This window comes from Brachypodium distachyon, chromosome 5, assembly GCF_000005505.3.
Source record: "Brachypodium distachyon strain Bd21 chromosome 5, Brachypodium_distachyon_v3.0, whole genome shotgun sequence".
In the NCBI taxonomy this organism is placed as follows: Eukaryota; Viridiplantae; Streptophyta; class Magnoliopsida; order Poales; family Poaceae; genus Brachypodium; species Brachypodium distachyon.
The window spans coordinates 16,470,024-16,497,975 of record NC_016135.3 but is presented as its reverse complement, the minus strand read 5'-3'; the positions used below and the strand labels follow the sequence as shown (position 1 = coordinate 16,497,975).

Genomic DNA, 27,952 nt, shown 5'->3' with positions numbered 1-27,952 from the left:
CACCGGTGCAGTCAGCCGTTCGATGGAGGCCTGGAGCTGAGTCGGCTTTGGCAGCAGAGCCGATGTGCTGGCTTGAGTAGCAAAGTTATCCGGCTTCTCCAGGGGGAACTTTGCCGTTCTGCCGGACTTGCTTGGGACCGCGCCACTCTCTGCGGTGCCCTTGCCAGCATTGACGCAATGAGCCATCACCATGACCTCCACACGGTTAGCAGGGCAATCGACGTGCCGGCCGCGAACCGTGCAGACAGCGGGGAGATCTTCGGCCACCACCACCTGCTCGAGATACCTGCAGGGATTGTCAGTAGCGACATAAACCTCATTCATGCCGAAGTTGATGAAGCGGCCCGCGCAAAGAAGCGGTACGTTGTTGAAGCAGCCCGCGTTGTTGTCGATGAAGCCCAGAGAGCCGAATCTCTGGAGCAAACTGGAGACCATGCGCTCTCCGGTGGCGAGAAAGCTTGCCGTTCGAATGAAAACTCCAGTCAGCGCCCCTGCTATCCCCACGGTGGGCGCCAACTGTCATGGTGGTGTCACGGCAGATGCCATGGGATGGCTTATCTTGAGGCCGATGGACGAAGGAGGATCCGGAGGAGGGAGGACGTGAAGGGAAACACGCACGAATACACAAGCACACATAGATTTACCCAGGTTCGGAGCCCTCTTGCCGAGGTAAGACTCCTACTCCTACTTTGTTGTATTAGCCGAGATAACAAGCTCTACAATGGCGCTCCTTGAGCTGTATTCTTGAGGAAGAAGAAGAAAAAGGGGAAAACCCTAGACGCCTAAGTCTTGGATCCCTCTCCTGGGAGGGGGAGTGCTCTATTTATGGACCGCCCATGTCACACTGACATGCGGGCAGGAGCCTAACGTTATCTTCTTTGGTCCCCGACGGGCACGTGCCTTGGTTCTCTCAGGGTGGCACCGCAGGGGACAAGACAACTTTACTTTTCCTGCCGCCCTGCAACAAGTATAGCAGTCATCTTCCGGCTCTGTCAGAGATTCTCTTTCGGTGCTTCTCTACGCAGTCGCCTGGCACCACAACGTAAGCGGCGACTACTTTTCAGTGATAAAGATAGTGTTGCTTTACTTTGCGCCACTACGTGAGGATAAGACCGTTGAGACATCTCGGTGCCAGCCGAGATCAGAGTATTCGTTCTTATCCTGTAATCTTATAAGACGAGATAGTCGTGCCGGCATACACTTGGTATGCCGTCTTAACAATAGTTTGACTTAACGATGCCGGCATACACAACTATACCGACTTTGCCTTCGTCTTCTTGGCTAAAGCGTGTCGTCATGACCCTACCCGGGGTCATTCCCCCGACAGGCTACCTGCTGGGCTCGGCGGCGGCCATGGCGGCTTCAGGCAAGGCTCCGCCGTCGCCGGAGAAGAAGGGGCCGCAGCTGGTCCATTACGACATGCAGAAATTAATATAGAGCTCATGTTCCTCTCTACTTCCTGGTGTTCATATACTTTACTGTACTCCGTGATTGTGTGTGTTCGACTACGATCTTGGTGTGCAACCTCGGGACCGGCCAGCCGGCAGGATTTGCACAACACGTTATCACCATGAGTCTCTACCCCAAGCCTTCATCGAGCCTACTCCAAGCAGGCTCCCGACATAAATCACGGAGGAATTGGATCCGAAATTTTATTGCAAAAATGGATTCCTCTTTGTGTTACGATTCCGTTTTTGCGATTAGATTATCTTTCGGATTTTTCTACCCAGTAGTATGGATTTTCCTCGCGAGATGTTGCCGACAAGTCGCCGGCCAAGCCGATCATCATCGCCGCACGAGGGACTTGTTGACCATAACCATGGGGAGACTGTGTCGCACTGCTGTGCTCACCGCCGGCCACCGCAGGCTCCATGCCACGAGCCGTCCCAAGCCACCCCATGGAGCCGCTGCCGCGGAGCGTGCCGTCGAGCGCTGCTGCGAGGTGCTGGCCTGGCCACTGCTCCAAAGTCGTCGCCTCGCGCGTGATGCCGCACCAGCTGCTTCAATGCGCGAGCACCGCCCTTTGGATGTGCGCGGGACGCTGCAGGCACTGGCCGTGCGGGAGCGGCCGCTGGCCACGAGCACCTCCGCGCAGTGCTGTTGACTGCCGCCGCTAGATACCGCGCCTCGCCGACGCTGCCGCCAGACATGTTTGGGTGCGTGCCGCAGAGAGCTGCCGCCGCACGCCCCGCATGCACCGCAGCCCTGCTGCCGTCGAACCAGTGGCTGTCAGGCTCCGCCCCGTTGGTGTGAGGCCTCGCTGCGCGCCCCTGCTGGTGCTGCCGGCCCTAGACGCGCGCACACCGCCCCTGCGGGCGCTGCCGGCCCTTGACGCGCGCACCACCCGCGCTGCCTAAGGAACGCGTCAGGCACGAGCGCGCGCGCCGCTGCCGCCTTGGGCGCTGGCCGCCGGCGTCCCCACTTTGTGCGCGGGCTGCCGCTCAGGCCCCGCCGCCACGCCTCGACCACCTCTGCTCCTGCCCCGTGCGGGGGGGCGCAGCCGTCACTCCATTTGCGGGCACGAGCGCTGCCACCGCGCCACGGAGCGCGCGGGCACAGGCTGCCCCGGACGCCGCCTCAGTCGCGGGCACAGGCCGCCGCCGCCACCCAAGGGGAAACCCTAATGAGTGTTGGCGCGGCTGGGCTGGGCCAGGCGAGGCAGGGAGTTGGGCCATCGGCCCAATAGGCGAGCGGGCGGGCCAGATTAGGTCTGGGATGGTATATTTGCATTTCAGCCCTTGGTCTTTCTGTAATTACGCTCATTGTTTACTGTGCTGCGTTTTTGCGATTAAGGCCTTGGAATTGTCAGTTTTTGCTGAAATCGCGTATTTTGGCTCAAAATGGCTTCGGAAATGTGTTTTGGGGGCTAATTTTCACATTTAGGAAACGTTTAACTTGCCACCTCTATGCACATGCTTGTATTACCATGTTTTACTGTTGTTGATTAATTGTAAATATGCTTTATTGCTTTTAATCATTAAGTAAGACATGAACTCACATGTTTTAAATATTGGAACGTTGTTATGAACAACTATATCATTTTATCACATTTATGCAATGGGTTACATGAGGTTACCTCGAGATTATATGTTGAAATCTCGTAAAAATTCGCATTAATGATATGAGTCACGAACCTGCAATTCGAGGAGCCGACCTAAAATGGTTGGACTTGATTTTTGGATGTGGATTTGTTCTCGGAGCTTGGTAGATTTTGAGAAGGTTGATCGGCTTGGTGTCTTGTTGACTACCGCCACCACCCTGCGAGGAGAACATTTAGGCATTGCACCATCCCTTTGTACTTTTGGACAAGTACATACATGTTGGGAAAGTGTTATGCTTTACCAGATGGTCCTGGTTCCACATGTGTTGTTCATCCTCGCATGTCATAAGTATTTTCAGGCTATGTAATAGCGCGAGGTTTAACCTCGCTATAACTCAGAGGGGGAGGCGCAAAATGGAAGCACTAACTGATTCTATTAAGCTTGGCCAACCCCCGTTGAGTTTGTGCTATGTGTGCTTTCACACACGTCTCTCCCGATTATCGCTACCGTGATAGCTGATAATGGGATAAGAGCATGCCGAACTGTGACATATGCGGAGGATGAGAACACCATCGTCAAGTGCACTTGGCCCTCCTAATGATTCATTTGTCAATTGATTTTGATGATTCTATGATGTAAAATCACCTGAGGTGGTTGTGTATGCTCTGAGCAAGCAAAACATTGTTCTTTCAACGCTTGGATGATTTGTGAGTTCATCCATTAATTCCTTTATTGATGACTTGTTATGTTCTGAAATATGTAATGCATTTATTTAATTATGTTGCTACTTCCTCGCTTCATTAATTAATTAGATGCTATATTTTAGAACATGTGGCGCTCGAATGGAGGAAACGTGCCTTGTGGATAGTTGTACCACAAACACCATCTTGAAAGAAACTCATTCTTTCGAGTCCATTAAAAAGACTCCGGGGAGTATAATGACTATCGCAGGGGGCGAGTCAAAAATAGTAGGCTCTGGACGAGCTACTATCATACTCCCCATGGGAACAACTTTGCTCATTGAGGAAGCATTATTGTACCCAGAGTCGACTCGAACTCTCTTGATTTTTAAGGACATTCGCGCAAACGGCCTCCATGTGGAGACCGATGATGATAATGGCAAAGAGTGCGTACTTATCACAAAGCGCAATGCCCACGGTAAGCATGTTGTTGAAAAATTCCCTTCATTCGACACGGGGCTTTACTACACTAACCTTGTAGTGCCGCCCGTGTACACTACCTTAAAAACTATATTTAGAAGCTCTGAACTATTTTGCTTATGGCATGATAGATTAGGCCACCCGGGTATTAGAATGATGAGAAATATAATTAACAACTCAAATGGGCATGGGGTGAATGTTAAAAATTTCCCGAATCATGATGATTTCGTGTGCTCGGCATGCGCGACGGGGAAATTAATCATTCGACCATCACCATTGAAAGTGAGGGATGAAATCCCTGCATTTTTGGAACGCATCCAAGGGGATATATGTGGTCCGATTCAGCCCCTTTCGGGGCCGTTTCGATACTTCATCGTGCTCATAGACGCTTCGTCTAAATGGTCATGTGTTAACTTGTTGTCTACATGGAACCATGCCTTTGCCAAGTTATGTCGCAAATCATACAAATGAGGAATAACTTCCCGGATCATCGTATAAAGTCTATTCGAATGGACAACGCTGGAGAATTTTCTTGAAAAGCATTTGATGATTATTTTATGTCACTTGGCATTAAGGTTGAGCACTCTGTACCGCATGTCCATGCGCAAAATGGACTAGCGGAGGCATTGATTAAGAGGATTAAATTCATGCCAGACCACTCCTCCGGGGTTGTAGTTTACCAACCACGTGTTGGGGGCATGCAGTGTTGCACGCCGCAAATCTCATCAACTATAGACCCACGGCCTAAAACATCCATTCACCTGTCCGGCTAGCGCAAGGGTCGGCACCGAAAATTTCCCACCTTCGTAGGTTCGGTTGCCAGGTATATGTACCGATACCACCCCCTCAGCGATCAGCAATGGGACCGCTCCGTAAGTCGGGGATATACGTTGGTTATGAGACTGTGTCCATAATCAGGTATCTGGACTCCATGACAGGAGACTGTCTTACGGCCTACTTTGTTGACTGCATTTTTGACGAGGATCTCTTCCCGACTTTAGGGGGAGGAAATCAACCTCTTGATGAGAAAAGTCGAGAATTGACGTGGCAAGCCACGGGGATCCACGCAAATGACCCGCGCACAAGTGAGACACATAGAGAAGTCCAAAAGATAATAGATTTGCATGTTTTAGCGAATCAACTGCCTGATCACTTTAGTGACTTGAGACTGTGACAAAATCACATGTGCCTGCACGCAATGTGCCGGAAAGGGTAGAGGTACCCAAGGATCCTGTGGGTCTACCCGCTCGAGTCCAAAGGCCTAAAAGGACGAGAAATCCGGTTCCTCAAATCCCAAGTACTCGGGGACGCCCGACGAAAAAGGACAAGGGGGATTTATCACACTCGGTTACTAAAAAGCCCAAAGAGAGTGAGGGAAGCCAATTGAGACCTGGCACAAGTACGGAATCTCCGGCGCAAGAAATTCCGGACTTTAACCTTCCAACAGTGGAAGCATCCAGCGGAGATATGAGCACACACATCGGCACGGAAAAAGTAAAAGACCTCGCTCCAGGAATGGGAAATCCTGTTGAGACAGAGGATGCGCATGATGTGCCCCATGACGAAATGGCCATAGATTATGTTAATACTGGAGAATCAATAAACTGAGCGACTACTAATGTCGACATAAACTTTGCTAAGAAAATTGCCACAATCATCGATCTTGACCCCGAGCCTAACTCGCTCACTAATTGTAAGAAGAGGTCGGATTGGAAAGATTGGCAGAAGGCAATAGCTACCGAATTATTATCTCTGCACAAAAGAGAGGTTTTTGGACCTGCGTGTCGAACCCCTCCCCACGTACGCCCTATCGGCTATAAGTGGGTATTTGTCCGCAAGAGAAATGAAAATAATGAGGTAATACGGTACAAAGCAAGGTTAGTTGCTCAGGGGTTTACTCAACGACCTGGGGTCGATTATGAGGAAACCTACTCCCCGGTCATGGATGGAATTACCTTTATATATTTGATCTCAATGGCAGTCAATATGGACTTAAAAATAAAATTGATGGATGTTGTTACTGCCTACCTGTATGGTAACTTGGATTCGGACATTTATATGAGGATACCTGATGGTTTCCCGGTTCCGAACCAAGACAGAGCAAACAGAGGTCTATACAGTGTTCAACTCAGGAAGTAACTGTACGGAGTTAAACAGTCGGGTAGAATGTGGTATAATCGCCTGAGCGATTTTCTACATGAAAAGGGCTACACAAGCAATGAAGATTGCCTATGTGTATTTATACGGCGATCCCAAGATGGATTCTGTATAATCTCGGTGTACGTAGATAATTTGAATATCATCGGTACACCTGAGGATATTGAGGAAGCAAGTTCCTACTTGAAGTCGGAATTTGAGACGAAGGATTTGGGTAAAACCTAGTTCTGTCTAGGTTTGCAACTGGAACATTCCCATGATGGAATTCTAGTGTACCAGTCTACCTACACTCAAAAGGTGTTTGAAAGATTTGGATTTGACCAGGCATATCCTTCAAAGACTCCCATGATTGGGCGGTCACTACAGCAAGACAAGGACCCTTTCAGGCCGAAAGAAGAGGGGGAGGAAGTTCTGGGTTCAGAATTTCCTTACCTGAGTGCTATTGGAGCACTCATGTACCTCGCGAATTATACACGGCCGGACATTGCGTCCACCGTCAATTTGCTGGCTAGGTACAGCTCTGAACCTACCAAACGGCATTGGAAAGTTGTTAAGGATGTCTTTCGGTACCTGCGAAGGACCAAAGATCTTGGGCTATTTTATAGAAGGAATCAAGACCTATCTTTGATAGGGTATGCCGATGCTGTGTATTTGTCGGACCTGCATACATCCAAGTCTCAGACTGGATATGTTTTTCTATGTGGTGGAACTGCTGTTTCATGGAAATCGTCAAAGCAAAGTCTTATATCGACTTCGACGAACCACTCGGAAATCATAGCACTATATAAAGCATCGTGAGTGTGTATGGCTTCGACGGATGGTTCGCCACATTCAGCAGACCTGTGGGCTGAACACCGTCCAGACCCCCACCATTATCTATGAAGATAATGCAGCTTGTGTTGCACAAGTACAAACGGGTTATGTGAAAAGTAATCTCATCAAGCATATAAATCCTAAGTTTTCTATGCACATGAGTTGCAAAAGATGAACGAGGTAAAAGCCTTGCATACTAAGTCTTGTGAAAATCTTGCTGATTTGTTCACCAAGTCACTACCGGCATCCACTTTTGAAAGGTGTGTGTGTGGAATCGGTATGTTGAGACTTAGGAAGATGCAAGGTTCAGGGGAGATACTTCACATACTCATCGTTAAATCTTGATCATGGCTATCAAGTACTCATCTTGGAGATTGAGTAGGTTGTACTCTTTTTTCCTCAGCGAGTTTTCATGTGTTTCTCGCATGAGGTTTTTAACGAGGCAATCTGTGCAACATAGCAACGTATTTTATGCTCTCTTTCTCCATGTGTTTTTCCCACTGGGTTTTTTCTGAGTTTTTGAGACATATGACATACGGATAATCGTCCAAGGGGGAGTGTTGAAAAAACAACGACGGGGTGGGGTGGCCCCCGAGTCGTGCGGCCCCCACCGACCCCCTGTTGATTCGTTTCTCTATCTAATAGTTTGTTGTAGATTCTTATCCATTGAAAATATATAAAGGAGAGGAGGCTACTCCTTGTACGTACACTTGAGATCAGAAATTAATAAAGAGCTCTTGTTCATCTCTACTTTCTGATGTTCATCTATTTTACTGTACTCCGTGATTGTGTGTGTTCGACTACGATTTTGATGTGCAACCTCGGGACCGGCCAGCCGGGCTTCCAATAAATGAACGTACCGCGGTGGCAACGCACGGCACGGCGTTTACTCCGTCGGCCCCGGCCGGCCATAACCACATCCACATGCCGCATGGGCTTGGCCGCCGCCCTCTCTTCTTCTTTCTGCCCTGCTGGCTGGCACATAGCGGCCCGCTGGACAGCACGGCACGGCATGCAGCTAGCCAAACCGTTCATGCACCCATGGTACTCCTACTGTACTTCCTTCGAACTTCTAGGTACCAAACCACATGTGTTGCTCGATCGGACCACTGGCCTCGTACTCCTACGTACGTACAGTACGTCGACCCAGTGGACGGCCGGCCTTCCCGATCACTCGTACGTGCAACTCCTTCGAAACTAAATTTAAATGTTGTGTTTTCGTCGGTTCCCTCCCTCCCTCCCTCCTTTTGGGGAGTTCGGCACTGTGCAGAGGATAAAGAAACAGGGGACGCGCTCGGGCACGCATAGAACACGGGAGTTTGCTTCGCACGCGACTTGAGCGACACAACACCTCATGTGAACTCCACGTTAAGCTGCATGCCCGTCGGCCGTCGTGCTTCTTAAAACAAAAGGGATCCAACGCGTACCACCTCATGTCACGTGACTCTATCTAGATCTCTCTCCGCTCCGAGGTCCGTACCGACTATCTACTGGCTTGTTTTTCTTAAACAAAGGTGTCAGGGAGAGAGATCCTGGAGAATTCTCACACGTCTTGGACTGTGCGGACAGTCAAATGATTGGGCTTGCCTCCTCTACGCGTGCATGCATGAATGCACGGCGCGAGGCTTCGGAACAAATTAAGCCCAGGCGGGTCACATGCTTGGATGATTCTTGCGCCCCTTGTTTATTTGGTTGGCCTTTTGGTTCGGCCGAGCTTGCGCTGGGTTAATGGGTCAAACGGCTCTCTTCACATGGCAAAGTGGGATCGAGCCGGTGTGAAGTGTGATCTCCTTCTCTTGTCCCTTTTGGAAGTGAAAGAGTGGACTTTTAGCATGTCAAAAAACAAAAGCGCCCATGCGTCTGCCTTGGAGTGAGTCTCTTTCTCATCCTGTCATGGCCTCGTTTGAGTGACCGGCCATCGATCCAGGATCTTTGGGCCCCTATATTAGTCAAGCTTGGTTTCTTAATTCGTAGCTGACGTTTTGGGTGGCCATGGACAATCTTCTATTGTTCTGTGGTTACGCCTCTTCGTGTAGCCTCTGTCCTTTCATACTTCGTTCGTAAATATATGTCGTCCTAGACTGTGTACGCTCAAGTTTCATCGACTTTTGCTCACAATATATTAAAAATATGTGGCTACATCTCAGGCCCTGATTTTTAAGTGAAATGGTTAAATCTCAGTCAATCTTTTCTTTCCATCGCAAGCCTTAAATCTTAATGCACATACAGTATCCAATGGTTAAGAAATCGACTTAGTCTAACTAAAAATCTGGCGACTTAGATATACCAAAACCGTATTAAAGAATCAAGATTGGGTAGATAAAATATTAGATTTCCTATGAAAAATATTTTCTAATACTCTACTTCTATAAATTCCAACCAACAAATCGTGTGAAAAGCAATGGTCAAATACTATGTGCATATTTCGACCAACATATGTACGCATTTCTAAAACGATATGTATTTTTCCAAATTACACTAAGAGATTATCTATGTAAGCTTTCGAGTACTCTTTTGTTTTTTGCAGGAAGCAGTGTGGTTGATTACATGTCTTCTTTAAAAACTATGGTTCAGGAATGTGAAAATAAACTAGAATGGTGGTTGCACCTGCAGATCTGATCTATATATTCAAAAATATTACAAAATAATTAGGAAATAATTAACACCTTCCGGACTAGGTTAGCAGGACACTCAAGCTAATATGCTTTTACCAACAAGAAGATACTACTACTACTTAATAATAACATTGAAAGGATTTCCTAGATCAAATCTAGTGGTTGCATTTAATTTGGCTTAATCTCCTTGTCCCTTTCTTCGTTTAGTTCCGGAGATTAGTTCCGAAGATAGAGTCATAGTTTGCTTACGATCACGATATCATGTGACAGAACAGATTAAAAAATGATCACACATAGCGTTGTCTCTTGTGTATACTTTGTTAGGTTCACTACCCAAAGTAGGTTATGTCCAGACAGATTAGCTGAAGATAGGGATATATTATCATGATAAATAAAAAATACGGATGCATGCCTTCAAAGGGAGAAGACCGGAATTGGTAATCTAGCGGTCAGCATTTCTTCGCTAAGCACAACTCAACAAGTAACTTTTCTGTTTTTGTCGGGGATGACCCCGGGTAGGGGTCATGGCGACACAACTCTAACCAAGATGACGGAAACAAAGCTAGCATAGTTATATATGCCGGCATCGTAAAGTCAAAACTAACACTAAGCCGGCATCCTGGGCATATGCCGACATGACAATTTTGTCTTATGAGTTTGCAGGATAAGGACGAGCACCTTGATCTCGACAATATCGCCGAGATCTCTCAACGGTCTTATCCTGACCACGCGGTGCAAAGTAAAACAGAGCAATCATCATCTCAGAAAGGCAATCAGCGCCTGCGTACCGACGTCAGGCGACTGCAGAAAGGAAGCATCGAAAGAGAATTTCTGATGGAAGCCGACAGAGGATAGCGGTACTTTCTGCAGGGTGACAGGGAAAAGTAAATTTGCCTTGTCCCCTGCGGTGCTACGGGGAGGGAACCAAGCCGCGTGCTCGGCAGGGCCCAAGGAAGATGGCGTTAGACTTGGCCCACATGTCAGTGTGACATGGGCGGCCTATAAATAGAACCTTATCCCTCTGTAGGAAGGGAGTGTGCACTTAGACAACTAGGGTTTCCCCTTATTCTTTTTCTTCTTCAAGGATACAGCTCAAGGAGCGACATTGTTGAGCTTGCCTATCTCGGCTAATGCAACAAAGCAGGAGTAGTGGTCTTATCTCTGCAAGAGGGCTCCGAACCTGGGTAGATCCGTGTGTGCTTGTGTGATTTGTGTGTGTTTCCCTTCACGTCATTCCTCCTCCGGTTCCTCTTTCGTCCATCAACACCAAGTTAAGCCATCCTATGACATCTGCCGTGACACCACCACGATAGTTTTAGTTCAGTGGTCGATTATGAATCATTCAAAATGAAGAATAGCATTATCTACCGGATCGAAGCAGACGTCTCTAAGTATACTAATATACCATGCTTGTATCATCAGCTAGCGCGCGCGCATGGCAGTTCAGACGTGTGCGGTGGTCATTAATTCGAGTGGCTGGCCACGAGATTTGCTTACTGGAAGTCAAGATCTCTCACGATCAGCAACGACCCGTAGAATATTGGCGATTAACATATGTCCTGTAAAAATATGCCGTCCGCTTTTAATTATTTGGAGAGAGACAGAAATCGATCGAAATAGGAATATCGAGTACTACAGTGACAGGAAACTGATCGATACGTACGCATATGGGTCTGTGTCGTTCCCCTGGACTCTGGAGTACCTTGCTTGGCGAACACCCTTCCATCCATCATCCATGTGCTAGCTCTCCGGCAGCCGGCTGGCCGGAAACTAGCACGGGCACGCAAAGGCATTGTTGGAAGGTTTGGGACCGAAGCTAGCTATACATGGTGTCTTCATTTGTACATGCATGCATATGGAAACGGTGTACACGTCGAAAAAGATTCGGTGATGGACGGCTCCGTGTACGATCGACATCTCTCTCTCTCTCTCTCTCTCTCTCTCTGCAGGGCACATGATAGACAGAGGCAGCAATGCATGACGTCAACTCTCATGTGCAGGTATAACGGCCATGGATACGGGGGTATCATATAATCATATTGAGGTCGATCGTATAGAGACCAGAAATAGACACCGTACCTGCAGACTTTCGTCTACCTGCTAGCTAACCCGTGATGCAAAATACTACTCCTTGTGGTGTCAATTCCGGCCGGGACTGTTTGATCGATGATGACTTCTCAGAGGTGTAGTTAACATCAGCAGATCTCCCTCACAGCACAAGCGATCAATCTCCCCCAAATTCCCCCAATCTGTCGTGTCGGTGCAATTAAGATCGACTCCGACGACACGGCCGGTAACACCCGATCGATCGTTCCAAGTGTCGCGCGTCCTATCCATTCATTCATCCAACCCGCAACCCACCAAACCAAGACCAAAACCAAACCCTGCGGTGGCGCGGGGCGTGCCATGCCATCACGCCGGGCTCATGTATGACGGGCCCCCTCCTGGCCCCGCAACACACCGGCCGTATGTGCGCCTCGCATCATGCGTGCGCCGCAGCTGCGGCGCAACACACACACGCAGGAAAAAAAAAGGCCCTGCTTTTCCGGCCGGCCAAAAGCACGGCACGGCGCACCACCACGCTGCGCGGCACTAGCACGTACTCCATCACCATGCAGATGCAGGCATGCTAGCCAGCTGAACTCGAGACGACTATACTGTTCTCTTTGATAAAGGAAGGCGTCGACCGAAGACCGATCGATTGCTCAGGCCCATCCGTCCGTCTCCACTACGTGCAGGTACAACATCGGGGTATTTCCCTTTTCGTGGCTTTGCTTTTGCTTGCCTAACGCACGTGTACTCGAGAAAGCAAGTTGTTGGACTTGGAACTAGCTATAGCTTGAACAGTAGTACTACGTATTTTCGTTGGCAACGTCTGTGTCTGAACAGTTTGTTCGGAAAGGACGGAATGCACTGACCGGGGTTCCTTCTTTTATGGTTGCCAGCCAGCTTGGTTCGTGAAGAGACAACCAGACAAGGAGTTCAGATGGAGTAAATTGCCAAGGGAGTGAAGCACAAGCTAGTTTGTTGCCTAGGAGACAACACAATTCATGTACACGTATGTACGTACGGCAGCACTACGCAAGCGGCCGGCTGTGTGGAGTGCAAGCATGCAAACGATCATCATATCCTTTGATCTGGCATACATTTTCCGAGCCTTACAAAAGAAGATGCATGACTACAATTTTTTAATTTGCGAACATAAAAATGGCTACATATTCTTCAAATGTATCGATCGAGCTAGCTCTTGCAGTGGTTATCTATCCCTTGGCCCACAGGTGCATCGACCGGGCATGCTTGACAATTTCTGCCTTTTGAGGTATTGCCTGATACGCTGCCAATCAACTGTATGGCCTTTCAACTTGCAGCAGGCTTCAGGCTTGCCTTGCCTCTTGTGTCTCCGCAAAAGTGCACAAGGTCAGTGTACTGTTCTAGTGCAGTGCCTTGCTTTGCCATGTAGAGTAGCTGTCAGTAGGGTTATTCCTATCTTCAGGAGCACAGGATGGTAATGGGATTCCTTGGTCTCGTCGATTACTCCAATTTGTAATTCTGCTAATGAATATAATCATGGATATTCTGTACCTACTTAACTGAATCCTTGTCGTTCTTATCCGCGTGGATCTCAAAGAACAGAACATAGAACATCTGAGTGTGACCACCAAACAAGAAAAGAAGCAGGTTTTTCCGTGGAATATGGAACAAGCTAGCAAAAAAGTGTACTGTTTTTTTTACTCCCTCTGATTCTAAATTGTTGTTAAAATATTACATGTATCTAAACACCTTTTAAAAATAGAACATCCACATTTGGACAAATTTAAGACAATAATTTAGAATCGGAGGAAGTACTTAGTAAATATTTACAAAACTAGACATGTAATGGGAAAGTAGTACTCTTGCTACGCACCGAACATTCTGTTGATTTTAGAATTGGAAGGTACGAAATCAAGATTCTAGCAAGAGTTTCTGTTTTTTCCTCCATAAAATAGCTGGAAGACTGACCATTTGAAAAGCGAGTACACTTTTCTATTATATTAAAAGTAATAAAATTCACGTGCACGCTGTGCTTCTGGTCCAAAATCTCTACCGTGGAAACTGCCTTGTAGGCTGTAGCACACTAAAAAGCAACTCGAATTGCCACTCCGCATCATGGTAACCGTCTGAGGTCAAACGGATGAGTCCCAGAGAAAGCGCAATGCCATCGCCACCCATGCTTCCCGTAGTGGCCTCTGCCTGCAGCAGCCAATCATCCAGGTTTACCCCTCTCTGCCTAGAGGTGCACAAGTCAATGCCATCATCTCCTATTTCTTTTTGGCCAAAGAAGAGGCCCAGCTCCTTGGGGGCACCGCAAAAATGATGACGAGTTTCTTGAGGATCTCCGGAAGGCCGCTGCATTCTTTTTTTTTTATGGTCGTCTCTGCTCTTTCTTTCTTTTTTGAAGAGGAACACAAAGCAGAGAGAGTCGTCTCTGCTTTTCTGATTGCGTGCGATCCTTTGCCTGAAAGAGTAAAAGAAAAAGAAACGAATGGTAGATTTGGTCAAGTATGGTTTTAACTGAGGGGGTTTAACTATCTAGGCCCTTAGTTAGGAAAATGGTGAAACATAAATACTTTACTCCATCAAAATCATAATAAGTGTCTCAGATTTTGCATTAACTCGATAAAAAGTTGTATTAAGTCTGAGACATTTTTTATGGATCGGACGGAGTACTTAATTATCAAATGAAGATTATTGATCGTATTTGTTTGTGTTGGGACACACGAATATGTGTGCGAGACGCGGTGATGTGCCCATGCATTTCTACATGCATCTTCCTCTGGTTTATATTCTTAGAACAGAGTTTAGGAGTACATTTTACCTACATGGCTGCATTCTTGGATTATTTTGTTTTCCTCGAGCTGATAATTGTGTCTATAACCAATGTCAGGCCCATAGTGGTAGGTTAGATTTTAGAATAGTGGTACTACTTAAACACTGCTGAGTTGTCTCTTGTTTCTGTTTGGTTCATTCCGATTTTTTCTAAATTAATATCTTTTTCATTGACTTGTTTGGTATTTTTCATGCACCGACTGCATCCTTAGCTAGAGTTGTTTGTAGAGTCGATGATAAAACAACTCATAGGATGAGTCACTTTCTCCCTTTCGCATTATTAGCTCATAATTAATTTTACTGTAACCAAAGCGTATCGCGAATTTTGAATCTAACTTGCCCAACGGTCGCATGCTTTTCTCTCCTGAAAAATTGCGGGAGAAGACAACGTGATTCTCGCACATCGCTCCGGTGTGAGGTGTAACTGCCATATCTAGTGAAACTAAAACGTCCTTACCCATGCGCCCACCGGATGAGTAAAAAGATTGGTGGGCGATTTATTCGCAAACAATAACGGCTCACATGCAACCTTTATTGCCATCATGCAGCAAACTAACAAAGTGTCACGTCGCGTCGTCCAATGTCGCCTGAGGAGGGATCTTTTGTGCAATTAATTCTCAATACAAAGCTTGACCTAATATACCAAAACGGTAAATTGTAATTTTGAAGATGGGCCTGATAAACCGAAAGGGAAGGAGTATGTCCTTACTGTATCTAAGCAAACTGGTAGTCGTATTAATTGCGGCCGTGTTCAAAGGTATCAAGATCGACTATTTGTTGGCTGTTAAATGACACTTGGTTAAGAATCTCACACATGGTGATGCTAGGGGTGCAACCTCTGGGCATCCTTTGACCCTGCTTAGTTTAAATAAATGAACTAGTTTTTCAAAAAGTTGCATCATTTTAAAATTTTAATTCATTTGGTTGAACTAAGGAGGGTCAAAGGGTACCCCGAGGGTCACAATTTTGCAGTTCTAGGTGATGCTTATCCTCCACCCACACGAGCGCTCACCCTCGAGTTGCTACTGTCCTTGATGAGATGGGAGGGCGAGACGATGCGGCGATGGTGTGTGCATCCATTCACCCCTTCCTAACACTTATATTGTTGGCTACCCTCTACCCTTTCCCATCGCGCAACCTAGGAGGGATGATCCAGTAGTTTTTCTTGGTCTTTTTTGATTTTTATAATTATTTGACAACCCCGTGCAACAAATGCAACTCTTTATTTTGTTGATTTTTTAGGCTGAATGTCGTGGCGGTTGAAAGTTCGTAGCTTTGTGCTTGAAAGCTTGGCCAACTTTTTAGTCTGGAGTTGTAGTTTTGGGGTTCACGTTTTGAGTTCTAAAGGTCAAAGTTTGTTAAAGTTGCTATTTTTTGTGGTTGAAACTTTGAGTTTTGAATTTGGAAATTGTCTTTTGGAGTCAGATATTTAATTTGAAAGTTGAATGTTTGTAGGTGTGACATTAAAGTTGTAGATCAAGGATTGAGAATTTGATTTTACGATAGTTGAAAGTTATGAATCGTCACATTGAAAGTTGTATACACATCATGTTTCTTTTTCATAAACGTGAATATATTGACATTTTTATGAGATTTAAATAATCCATAGAAGAAGTCCAAGAAAATGATATCTTTTAAATATTATTATTTGTTTATCAATAAATGGCATGCATTAAATCATATTTTTTTTCATGATTTTCCATATAATGTGTGCAGGAATAAAGCACTGAAATTTACCTTGACATTTTTTATGAGATTTGAATAATTCCATTGAACATATCTAAGGAAATGCTATCTTTAGATACTAATATTTCCTTCTCAAAAAATGATACAGTACGTACTAAGCAAGTACGTACTAAGCAACGTTGTTTCTGATTACCATAAACGTGGACACAGATTAAGCAATGATCATCTATATCGCTATCTTCAGATGAGATTTGCATGATCTTATTGAAGAAGTCCAAGGAAATGCAATCTTCAGATATATAGCAAGTATTTCCTTCTCAATAAATGGTTCACATTATACCCAATGACAACTTTTTTTTGTTTGAACGTTCATTATTCAGTTTGTATACACTTACTATTTTATAATGGCAACATTGGAAGATATAGTGTATCTTTGTAGATATATACAAAATAAAGCCCATAATAAAACAGAACAGGGGGGGGAATACAAATGTCACATAGCAAGGGTGTCAAAATGCAAAAAGGGTGGCTATAAAGTATCCAACCAACACCTGCACGTCACCAACAATGTTTTAGGGGTGTGATGAAAATCTGACTGAAAGTTTTTGTTTACCGTGAAGAAAGGCTCCTTAGAAAATTCCCATGTCCTTATTATTGAATCGATGCAAGGCAGCAGAGGGACGCAAGTGTAAAGACACGACACCACCTAATCAAAATTTATTGCACTGCTCTCTGCCCCTCTCACGCTGTTTATTTAAGTCTCCACCCTCTCCGCCCTGCGAAAACATTTTTTTATACACATCTTGGAATTCTTTCGGTCCTCGGGCTCGTCGCGGCGATCCCACTCTCGCCGGCCCCCCGCTGCTCCCGGCGATTCTCCCGGATTTTCTGCTCGAGGCAGAGAGGAGAATTGCGGTGCTATCCGTAAGAGAAAAGGTCAGTCAGTCAGTTCAGTTCAGTTCTTGATCCTTCTTCAATCCCTCTCTTGTCCCCTCAGTCCCTCACCTCGTCTCCTTGTTCTTCTTCCCATGGTGCTCTCCTCCTCCGTCCGTTATCGGTTCTCCATGTGAGTGAGTGAGTCTTTCATGGTCGGTTCTGCATCTTGCCCTGTTTCATCTGCGCCGGTCTTCTTTTTCCTTTTTTTTTCTCGATTTTGGAATTTTGATCCGGATTGGCAAAGATACCATCCGGAACAGGATAGAACTGTCGGTGTACCATTTGGAAGAACTGGTTTGATGTCTATGCTCCGCAACAGGAGCGAAGGCAACGATCTTTTCACCAGCAAAAAAAAAAGAGTGAGGAAAAGAAATACTGGGTAGTAAAATCTTTCTCCCGGAGTCCTCCTCTTCTCCCTGTTTGCTGTTCCTTGTTGTGTGGTTCTTGCCTGCATGTAGTTACTGCAGTGGGGACGGCACAGCCAGTCCTGACTCATGTGTAGAGCAGGAGTATTTACTACGACACCGCCTGATGCGCGCAGGTAAAGTACCAACGACGCATCAGTAGCTTGATGCTCTGGCATTGGTGCGTTCGTGGCTGCTCGTGCCGTTGCTCTGGGCTCGGTTGTGCCGTCACCTGTGTTCGTCTGTTCTGGAAATGTTGGAATTGGGTTCCCAACTTTCGATCCAAGTTTTGGCCTTCCTTTGCTTGCCCACGCCGGTAATCTGCCATACTTTGTTCTTTTCCCCCTTCTTGTCCGTCTCTGCTCCGCGTGTAAAGCACCTAGCAGTGGCTTGTTTGGTGCCGTGTTCTGCGTGAGTGTGCCGATGGAAACTGGCTTCTCTCCCAGGAAAGAAGAAATGCCCACTGTCAGTCGGTTTCTTTGGTCGGTGCAATTTGCCTTTTCTCTTGATCTCCAGATCCCTTTCTAGGCAAGCAAGCGTTACTATGTTTTGTGAGGTTGTTTATTTTGTTGCGTCAATGTTCTTTTTCTTTTTCTTCTTCTTCCTGTCTCTTCACTTTTGGGTGTATGTTTGTGTGTTAGAGTGTAAAGTCCCTGGTTTTAACAGGATGCTGCAATGTTTTTTCTTTTCTCGTCGAGGAACGAATCTAGTTTACGCAAAGGACGGCATTTGTCTGTCGATGGATGGACATCGGCAATATCATTAGATGTTAAGAGCTTTTCGTTCGCCGATCTGCTGGACAAGAGGCAGGCGTGATTTTTTCCCTGATGGAGCATTGACTTGTGGATCTTTTATTATTATTATTGTTGGCAGGGAAACAGCCAGCTCTGTTCTCAAAGGCATCTCCTGACGCATGGCTAGGCCTTGAGCACATACCGTGCAGATCATGAAGATAGGTAAGCGAGGCCTTCCTCTTTCACCCGTCATCTTCGACATTCAATTTGTGTTCGCTAAAGCATTGCACATTCTGAGTCCCATAGAGGTTAGCTTTGTATGTATTAGAATGGTATACATGATTTGATGAATTGCAGTCATATATTCAGGGACTTTCGTTAAAACAGTAAAGTAGATGCCAATTGACGGAAAGCTAAAGATCACACTTAGTTTTTTAGCTGAGATGATCACACCTGCTATGTTACATGAATTTGTTATACCAATTGAATTTTAAATTTGATCCGAGGGTAGGGAAATGTACCTTACTATAGTAGCCTTTTTATTCTTACACCATGGCATGAGATATGCTCTGAGGTGAACTTTCGACTTGTGGTGATCAACAGTTTAACACCCTCTGAATCATTCATCTACCCACTGGTCAGCAAGCATCCCCTTTTAGAAATACTTGACTCATTGCTTTAGATCTTACTTTGCTACTCCATGAGGCAAGTAAATGAAACACGTAATTACTGTCGGAGTCTCTCCTACAGTTTTCAGTCAAAAAAAAACACCTAATTACTCAATGACTTTGCTATGCATACTTTTTTCTATTTTGCTGTAATATAATTGTTAAAGAAGGTTTCATCATGTACCCATTTTTTCAAGAATACCTTGGAGGAAGTAGGTTCCTTTGTTTGGTGGGAAACTATGTTCTTTTCAGATAAGGGGAATATAGGCACCTAAATCCGAATTGAAGAGGATTTGAAACAGGGACTCAAACCCTCATTATGTATCCGGTTTCAACTAGTTTCTTTGTTGTCTTTTTGCAACTGAAGGCAGTTATCTATTTGTCTGGGACCTGATCTTAGATCCATCTTTTTCGGTAGGAAGTTTGTCAATTTTCATGCCAAAATTGATATTTTGGGTTGGGATTTCCTTTGTGTTTGTCTTGTTCTTTCAATACTACCAGCATCCCGCATAACTAAGCTAACAGCATTGTCTCTTTCACAGATACATTGTGCATTTAAGGTTTAACAAGATAGTAGAGTTGTGACTTGTGAGACATAGCATCAAAATTTTAATGTCTGCAGATGATTAAAGCGACACTACAACTAAAATGAAAGAGAAACTACAAACGGACTGTGCACAGGTTCTCTTTTGTTCATTCTATTGTAATAGTATCTCTTGTCCATTTGAGATCTATTACAGTCGTAGTAATTGTTTGACTGTTCAAATCACAAACCATCAGTGTTGAATGTGGTACAATTATTGACTTGTCAAATAGTCTCCTTTTTTGTTCGCACTTGCACTCTTATGGTTGATAATTTTGATTTCTGTGTGCAGATAATGAAAGGCCTTACCATAGTAATGTTTTTCATGAGCTTGTATCCAATGGTGGCCCAAAAGTAGATGATGAAGTTGAAAGGGAAACTAAGAACAATCTTCTGGCAGATAAAATGGTGGAACAGACAAATCCATCAGACCGTAATTTTGTGAAGGCTGAGCATCAGAATGGAGGCAAAACCAGACAAATACGGATCGAAGATATTTCTTATGACAAGGACGTTGTTGAGATCAACCTGCCAGATGCATTGGTTTCTTCTGATTATGGTGTCCATTTTGTCAAGGATGTCTGCATTGATGATGGGGTGGTTGCGGATCAGAAGGCTTCAGCAGAAAAGGTAGTAAGTGAAAAGGTGTCCCCAAACTTTGATTCTTCAATGAGCAATAGAAATGGTAATCTGATGGAAGAAATAAGAGTCGATTCTGTGAAAACTGCACATGAATTGAAGTCAGAAATGGTTACCCTACATGAGGCATGTGCTACTGATGATACTACCGTGGAAGAATGTTCTTATTGCAAAGTGCGTGAACTTGAAGGCAAAAATACTACAGATGACTTGACCAATCTAAACAATGAGAAATTAAGTCCTGAACAGTTAGTAAGTTATGAAGCTGCAAGACAGTACCTGCAGGTGGGCACTGAAATTTCAGAGACCGATGAAAGTCACAAGCCATTTCGTGATGGAGAAGCAATTGATGAGGTACGGTGCTACTTGCAGTATTACCAGTACATCTATTAAATGTATGGTTGCCACGTCAATTGTTCAATTGTTCAATTATTATTTATTGACGAAAACGGCAGTGCTGATTCTATTAATTAAGAGTTGGAATTTACACTAGCGCTTTTGCGCCGATTCAATTTCATTTTTGCTATAACATCTATCATAGTTGTTTGGTGGCCCATTATTGGTAAATTTAAGTTGATATGATTAATTAATATGATGCTTTGGTTCTCTCTAAGAAATGCCTTGGTATCTCATCTGCGTTTATTCGTATCAACAAATGAGAGATTGAATATTAAATCAGGACTATTTACTTGCAGTTATATCAATTATTTCTGCTATTGTACCACTCAGAATGTTTACTGCCATTACAGGTTTTATCAACAAATGATTGTCGTGAAACTGCAGCTAAAATTGCAACTGAGACTAGTAGCCTCAATGGTTTACGAGTTGAATCAACTGCTGATGGATTCTCAGCATCAATCCTTGAAGAAGGTGTTGGTGGAGAATTAGATGAGAGAGGGTCGAATCAAGTTAATCACTATAACCCTTTTATTGCCTATGGATCTTTAGAGGATACATGGGAACCCAAGTACACTCTACCTACACTCGTTGATGATGTTTCTGTAGTCCCCATCTGTCCTGTTGGAAAGACAGATAGTTTCAGTGATCTCCTCAATGGTGGTGCACTGGGAGGATTTGATTTTGTTGAAACAGCTGAATCCAGAATTGGAGGCGGTAGGTTAGGTTCAGTTGGAGCACATTCAAGTACGTTGGGTGTCCCAGCATCCGAAGAGAGTGATGATCAAAGAGAGAGTCGTGTTGAAAAGACAGATAGTTTCAGTGATCTCATCGACGGCGCACCAGGACGATTTGATTCTATTGGAACAGATGAAAGCAGAATCAAGCACACTAGATTAGATTCTATAGAAGAAAGTTCAAGTAGGTTGGATGTCCAAGCATCTGAAGAGAGCAATGATCAAATAGAAGATCTCGCTAGCGAGATGAGAACTGACGAATCGCCTGGGACGGGTATTAGCAGTTCAGAGCCTAGTGATGTCAAGAGTGAGGACCATAAAAAATGTGAGAATGATACTGTCCAAGATGCACATGATTTTAACCCAAGAGGCATGGAGGATGGGACAAATGTAACGGAGGACAACACCGTCAGTAAGAGTTCCGTGCTTGCACAAACTGAGTCTACAGTTCAACAAAATGGACCTGATAGTGCAAAGTTGTCGGCTCGTACCGCTATTCGCAACCCATTTGAATCAAGCTTCTCCGGGCCTAGCATCACGTCAGATCCGCTAACGCCCTCTGGTCACATAGGCAACGTTTCTCTTCGTTCAGACAGTAGCACAACAAGTACTCGGTCCTTCGCATTCCCAGTGTAAGTGAACAGACACCCCCTCCCCCCCAATTACATTTTGTCAAGGTACAATTATTTTCCTATTCTGTACTGTTATTGTGTAGTGTGTAATTATCTGAGGGGCTATCACCACATCTGTCTCTTGTAGTATGGTAACCATCAGGCATAATTTTTATATGAGCAGGAGCACAGGATATTGTAAATTATAATGTTTTTCTTCTCAATCGACAGGCTGCAGACAGAGTGGAACAATAGTCCGGTGAGGATGGCGAAAGCAGACCGCAGGCGTCTAAGGCGAGATCGAGGCTGGGGTTACAGAGTCCTCTGCTGTAAATTCTGAATGTGCTTTCTTGCTCCGGCATTTTTCCTGTTTGAGTTCAGCCCATTGCGTCGCTCCTGGAGGTTGTGTTATAGCCATGTTAAATTCATTCAAATGTTGATCATGTCTTTCCCCCCTCTTGCGCTCCCTCTCTCCCCAACATGCCCTGCTTCTTTTATTTACCAATAGCAGGTCAATGGCTTGTCAGATTCGATAGTGGCTTGTAATTTGCATTGTGAGCGAGAAATGAAGGTATAGCTTTGATGTAGCATGTCTGATTATATGTTCAAGTACCACAGTAGGTGAGAATTCCCTGGAGGGTTGAGGGCTTGAGCCTGCTTATACACTTTGTTTTTTTTAGATAAGAGACAGTAGCTATGTTTTTGGTCCCTAAACTTGTTTCCAAAGTTTCCTGAAAGTGCGTTTGTTTGTAATCTGGATTTTGCGAAACTAGTTGACTGCACCCCGCTCTCAGATAAAGGGGTTCAGTAAATTCGCCATGATCAGCATGTGAGCAAGCAACAAAATAAGACGAGGATATATATTTTCACTGATATCTGCATGCAAAGTTGCAAGCCTGATTCTGGTGGACATACATATAGTACAAGGTAGCATAGCCCCAAGCGTGAACATCAGCCACAAAACTGCCCGTTTTTCACACGAACCTTTCAGGTTCTTGCAAAATCAGGGCTAAATGTGATGCCCAGCTTGGATGCTAATATTTAACTTAAGGTTGACCAGCTAATCTATCCAGCCAACCCAAACCATTGCACTATTCCATAATATTTGGGTAACTAAGGCACTAAGCTCTATCTATCCATCCTGCAAGCTAGCCTGCAACTCTAACTATGTGTAGTACTACTAGTAAATCAGAGAGCGGCTCCAGCTAACTAATCAAGCCTCTGACTATGTACAGTACCTAGCTGCATGAGTACTGTGTGCATCAAGGCTAAGCTTAATCAGGGCTCGTCATTCTCCTGCAGAGGTTCGTCGTTGTGGATCGGCGAGCGGCGGCGCGCCTTATACGCGTAATCCCTCTTGAGCATATCCTGCATCTCCGCCGCCGCCCACGCGTCGCCGCCGCGCATTTCCACCGTCGAAGTTCTTCCCGGTCGACTCGAGCGGCCGCCGGCAGCTTCAGCCTGTCCTGTTGCATCATCTTTTGCCTTGAACACCGCCACTGCAGCCAGCCGGGGACAATCAAATCGATTAACACACAGGGCTTAATCGAGTTAATTGACAAGAAGGGGATTGATGGACAAAGAACACCATTACACTACGCAGGACTCACCGTGGCGAGCAGAAGCAGCGGGAAGATGAGGCGCGAGGAACGTGGAGAAGAGCAATGCAACCACAAGGAGACCGACTACGGTGCTGGTGCTTCTGCTTGATCTGGAGCTCATGGCGAACGTTTTCCTTCCTGCGTTTCTGTGTGACGACGGCAGTACTGTTGGTGTCTAGGAGTTGAAGAGAAGGGCAGGGTTGGCCGGGGTTGTTTGGGTTTTATAGGGAAGGCAGTAATGCCCAATGTGCTTGCTAGAGCTTTAGCTAGGTCTAGGGATAGGTACGCGGTCAAGCCTAGAGAACATCTGTCCTGACGACCGTACCACCGTGCTAATCTTGTTTTACGAACCCTAGGAATTGTTTTATGGGTCATCTGAGGTCCTGCCTGGCTGTGGTTCTGCCTGGAGCGTACGTATCGACCCAAGAGAGCATCCAAGAGCTCATCTCACTGTCTGATTGATTTTACTACTGTAATTGCAGTACATATTTCATCAGTACTGATTGTACTAGTAATCCAGTTACATGAGTCATGAGCGTCGTCAGCATTTGGGAATATCTGTCCGCCAAATGATTGAAGCTTCACTTGATGAACAAAACTCCGTTTATCAAGTCAGTATTCAGTTCTTCCAGAAAAAAAAAGAAGTCAGTATTCAGTTACAATCAGATCATTAGATGAACAAACTCCGTTTATTAAGTCCGTATTCAAGTTACAGTCAGATCATTAGAGCCTAAGTACAGGTACGGTGCCATCAAACTGTTGGTTTCGAATTTATTTATTTTTCCGACCTGCAGCTGCCACGAGCAAGGTGCCCTGTTTTTCTCCTGCTCATCAGGGTTTGCAGGCAGGAGGCCATTGGGGGTAGCAGTGGTGGCCGGGCCGGAGCACGAGGGGTGGGCGTGCTGCCCAATCCGGCGCCGGGCGGTGGGTGGCTTTCGGGAGCCGGGCTGCCTGCCTGTTGTGGTGTTGGACGACGACACAAGCCGGCGTGCGCCGATAGCCGAGGAGCCACACGTGCCGCGCATCGTGCCGTGCGACGCGACTATCTCCACTCGCCTGCCTGCCGCCGATACCTCTCCAATCTCCGTCTCACGGTCGTCAAATTTCAACGCGCCCTGCAACGTGCCCAGCTGCCCAAGTGGTCTGGGTAACTAAAGTTTTGTAAATCTCAATTCTCAAACATTACGCAGTGTTTGACCAGTGAGTGAGAACACGGATTCATTCACATCCACGGTGGTTTCGAATCCTAGTGAGCAGTGGCCACGCTCTTTTGCACGTACTGTGAGTGCGTTTTAGAAGGAAAAGGTCCGTTTTAAATATATTCTTCTTAAAGATTGTTGGAATCGAACCTCGCCTCCAAATTCCTGGTTTTCAACTTCTAATAGCTAACTAATTTCGGTTAACTAGCCCTCTAATACCTAGAAAACCCTTCCTCAAAAAAACCCCCCTAAAAAACCCGTTTGGTCGTGTGGGATGGATGACTCAACGAAAGAAATCAAGATTGTTGTTAGGCCTGAGTGATATGTCGGCACATTTGTACCTTTAGCCCATCTAAACCCCTAACTCCATCGTTCCCATCCTCTCTTCTCTCTTCCGCGACTCGCCCTCTTCCTCCCAAAGCTTGAGCAGCGGCAATGGCAACCGGCGGATGATCGCCGTGGATTTGAGATGATTGACGCTCACACAAACATAAGTAAGTGCCCTGCATGCTCCTCGTTGAATCGCCTTGGATTAGATATGTTTTGAGGTTTGATTTCGAGGGTTTTTGTACCGATGAAATTGGGGGTTTTGAACCACCACTTAGGGTTATTTTATCCTCCAATTTTCTTTGCGACGAACATGTACAAAGGAATATATCTGCTTGGCACCCATGTACAAAAGAAAACATGTATAAGCGAGAGAGATAGAGAGATGCCATGGGGCCGGATCTGGCTGCCCTCTGCCCTGCTGGCGCCGGATCTAGCCGCCCTCTGCCATGTTGGCACCGGATCGGCGGCCCTGCCCTCAGCGCATCAGCCGGCCTTGCGCCGCCGCTCCGGCCGTCGACTTGGCCGCCATCGAGGAGTGTATGTTGGGTTTGTCTTTGGATGGATGGATTCATCCGTGGGACTCGATTTTATGGTTTCTTCTTTGAATTGAGATTTTTTTCGTGTACCTCGGTGCTTTAGGTATCTTCTAAATTTTGTTTGATCTATGTACTATTATTTGTTTTTTTGTTGTTTTTGTCGTGATACATGATGTACTGCTATGAGCTCATGTACATGGTACGAAGTATTGATATGACGAGAACTTCAAAATTGTTAAGCTACATGTGATGTACCATCATGTACCTAAATGTATCTGTCATGTACATTGATGTATCCATCATAATTGGCCGCGAACTACAAATTAATAAAGTACTTATCATGTATCAGAATGTACTTACAAATGAACCGATACAAAAGTGGGAAGAAAAATGTGGTAGCACGTCGCATGCAAAAAGGTGCCAGCCTTCACATGCAAAAAGTCAGAGAGAGAATGAGAAAACGAGAGAAACAAAGCGAGAAGTTGTCGGCGGTCACATCAGAGAGAGAGACTTTTTCCTCCTGATCACCTCTCTTTTATATAATTCACATTAAGGCCCCGTTTGGGACGCAGGATAGAAAAAACACCGGAACTACTCTGCGTACGACAAAAATCGTACGATTTCTGTCCGATGCCTAGGTGATGTATTGATATTTGCTTATCCCAGAGGTCCAAGCCTAGGTGTACCCAAATAGTATGATTTGTGTCATATGCATAGCACTGCTCAAAAAACACAGTAATAGGAAAAATACAGAAATTGGCATGACAGGCATGTGAAATCCTATAGGGATTGAAAACATAGGTTTGAGATAGAAAAACCGTTTGGAATGCAAGAACGAAATTTGTAGAAACCGTGAATCAGAGTTGCTTCACGTGTAAAAAAAATGGGCTCGAAGTGGATGTTTTCTTTCCTATAAAATCACATTGTAGCAACAGTGTTCCATAGGAATGCACATTTTCCTATCCATTGTTCCAAATGGTCCAAAGGAATATATTCATGTACAATTCCTATCCTACGAGAATCCTATAAAAATCGTTGGTTCCAAACGGGGCCTAAATGACACCCCCCCCCCCCCTGCGAAGGTGGCCAGGACGGTGACGGTAGATACTCCTGGGGGTATAGTCTTGGCTTTATTATCTTTCAACCAAAAGCAGGTGGTCTTCATGTGTGCAGCCCACTTCCAGAAAACAAGAGGTAGGAGACACCATGGTCCGAGGCAGCAAGCGATTGGAAGCAATACACTACTCCTAGTTTTTACAAAGGTTGGCGTATTTGGTTTCGTTAAGATAACACTTGGATCAAGAATTATAGCGTGAGATTCAATGGCAAATTACTGAACATGTTCAAACCAAGAGAGGACTCCGCCAAGGTGACCCCCTATCACCTTACTTATTTCTGTTGGTTGCTGAAAACCTATCCTTATTGTTGCAGAAACAGATTATCTCTGGTGATCTTAAGGAACTTCATATTTGCCGTCGAAGCCCGGGGATTTCTCATGTCTTGTTCGCCGATGAAAACCTCCTGTTCTTTAAAGCCAACGCTGCCCAAGCTACCGTCATCCGCAACACCCTCAATACTTATGAGATTGGTACCGGGCAATCTCTTAGCTCGGATAAATGCTCAATTCTGATGGGCAACAAAGTGTCTCCGGCGTCAGTTAAACAAATCCTTGAGGTGCAGCATGACACCTTCGAAACTAAATACCTCGGACTTCCGGTCCCAGCAGGAAAGATGAAGGATGGCAAGTTCCAATCAGTGAAAGACAAAATGTTGAAGCGTTGCTCCGATTGGGCTGAAAAGTACCTATCATGTGGGGGCAAAGAAGTTGTTATAAAATCTGTCATCCAGGCCATCCCAACCTACTCCATAAGTCTCTTCAAGCTCTCTGCTACCCTGTGTGAAGAGCTCTCCCACATCGCCCGGGACTTTTGGTGGGGCGACGAAATGGATCGCCGTAAAACTCACTGGATGAGTTGGGAACGCCTGATTCGGCCCAAATCCTTCGGTGGTATGGGCTTCAGAGATCTCCGCCTGTTCAACCAAGTCCTTCTTGCAAAACAAGCGTGGCGCCTTCTGATGTTTCCAAACTCCCTCTGTGCCCAACTCCTTAAAGCCAAGTACTATCCAAATGGGAGTCTGACTGATACTATCTTTCCGAAAGTCTCTTCGCCTTGTTGGCAGGGGATCCAGTTTGGCCTTGAGCTCCTCAAAGAAGGCATCATCTGGCGAATCGGTTCTGG

General features: G+C 45.6%; 2 protein-coding genes across 5 annotated transcripts; one reads left to right on the top strand and one right to left on the bottom strand.

Annotated features, from left to right (window-relative positions):
* The first annotated feature begins 17,098 nt into the window (after positions 1-17,098).
* LOC100831604 lies at positions 17,099-22,674 on the top strand. 4 transcript variants are annotated; one of them, XM_024456161.1, is made up of 6 exons: positions 17,099-17,274; positions 18,552-18,634; positions 19,623-19,761; positions 19,956-20,656; positions 21,052-22,067; positions 22,278-22,674. In XM_024456161.1, the coding sequence occupies exons 4-6, from the start codon at positions 20,069-20,071 to the stop codon at positions 22,384-22,386; spliced, it is 1,713 nt and encodes a 570-aa protein (XP_024311929.1). In that variant the 5' UTR covers positions 17,099-17,274; positions 18,552-18,634; positions 19,623-19,761; positions 19,956-20,068; the 3' UTR covers positions 22,387-22,674. The 4 variants fall into 4 exon arrangements, with proteins under 4 accessions (XP_024311929.1, XP_003579934.1, XP_024311928.1 ...); XM_003579886.4 differs by lacking the exon at positions 19,623-19,761; XM_024456160.1 differs by lacking the exons at positions 17,099-17,274; positions 19,623-19,761 and adding an exon at positions 17,385-17,404.
* Positions 22,675-22,892: 218 nt separating this feature from the next.
* LOC106865637 lies at positions 22,893-24,020 on the bottom strand. Its single transcript, XM_014896142.2, has 2 exons — positions 23,657-24,020; positions 22,893-23,545 (listed from the first exon to the last, which is right to left on the bottom strand). Exons 1-2 carry the CDS (start codon positions 23,766-23,768, stop codon positions 23,325-23,327), a joined length of 333 nt encoding a protein of 110 aa, XP_014751628.1. The 5' UTR covers positions 23,769-24,020; the 3' UTR covers positions 22,893-23,324.
* Between the last annotated feature and the right edge of the window lie 3,932 nt (positions 24,021-27,952).

Coding starts and splice junctions, on each gene's coding strand:
- LOC106865637 (XM_014896142.2), bottom strand. CDS start 23,768: ATGAGCTCCAGATCAAGCAGAAGCACCAGCACCGTAGTCGGTCTCCTT. Junction 23,546..23,656: donor CGCTGCTTCTGCTCGCCACG/GTGAGTCCTGCG, acceptor GGCTGGCTGCAG/TGGCGGTGTTCAAGGCAAAA.
- LOC100831604 (XM_003579886.4), top strand. Junction 20,657..21,051: donor ATGGAGAAGCAATTGATGAG/GTACGGTGCTAC, acceptor CTGCCATTACAG/GTTTTATCAACAAATGATTG. Junction 22,068..22,277: donor CGGTCCTTCGCATTCCCAGT/GTAAGTGAACAG, acceptor CTCAATCGACAG/GCTGCAGACAGAGTGGAACA.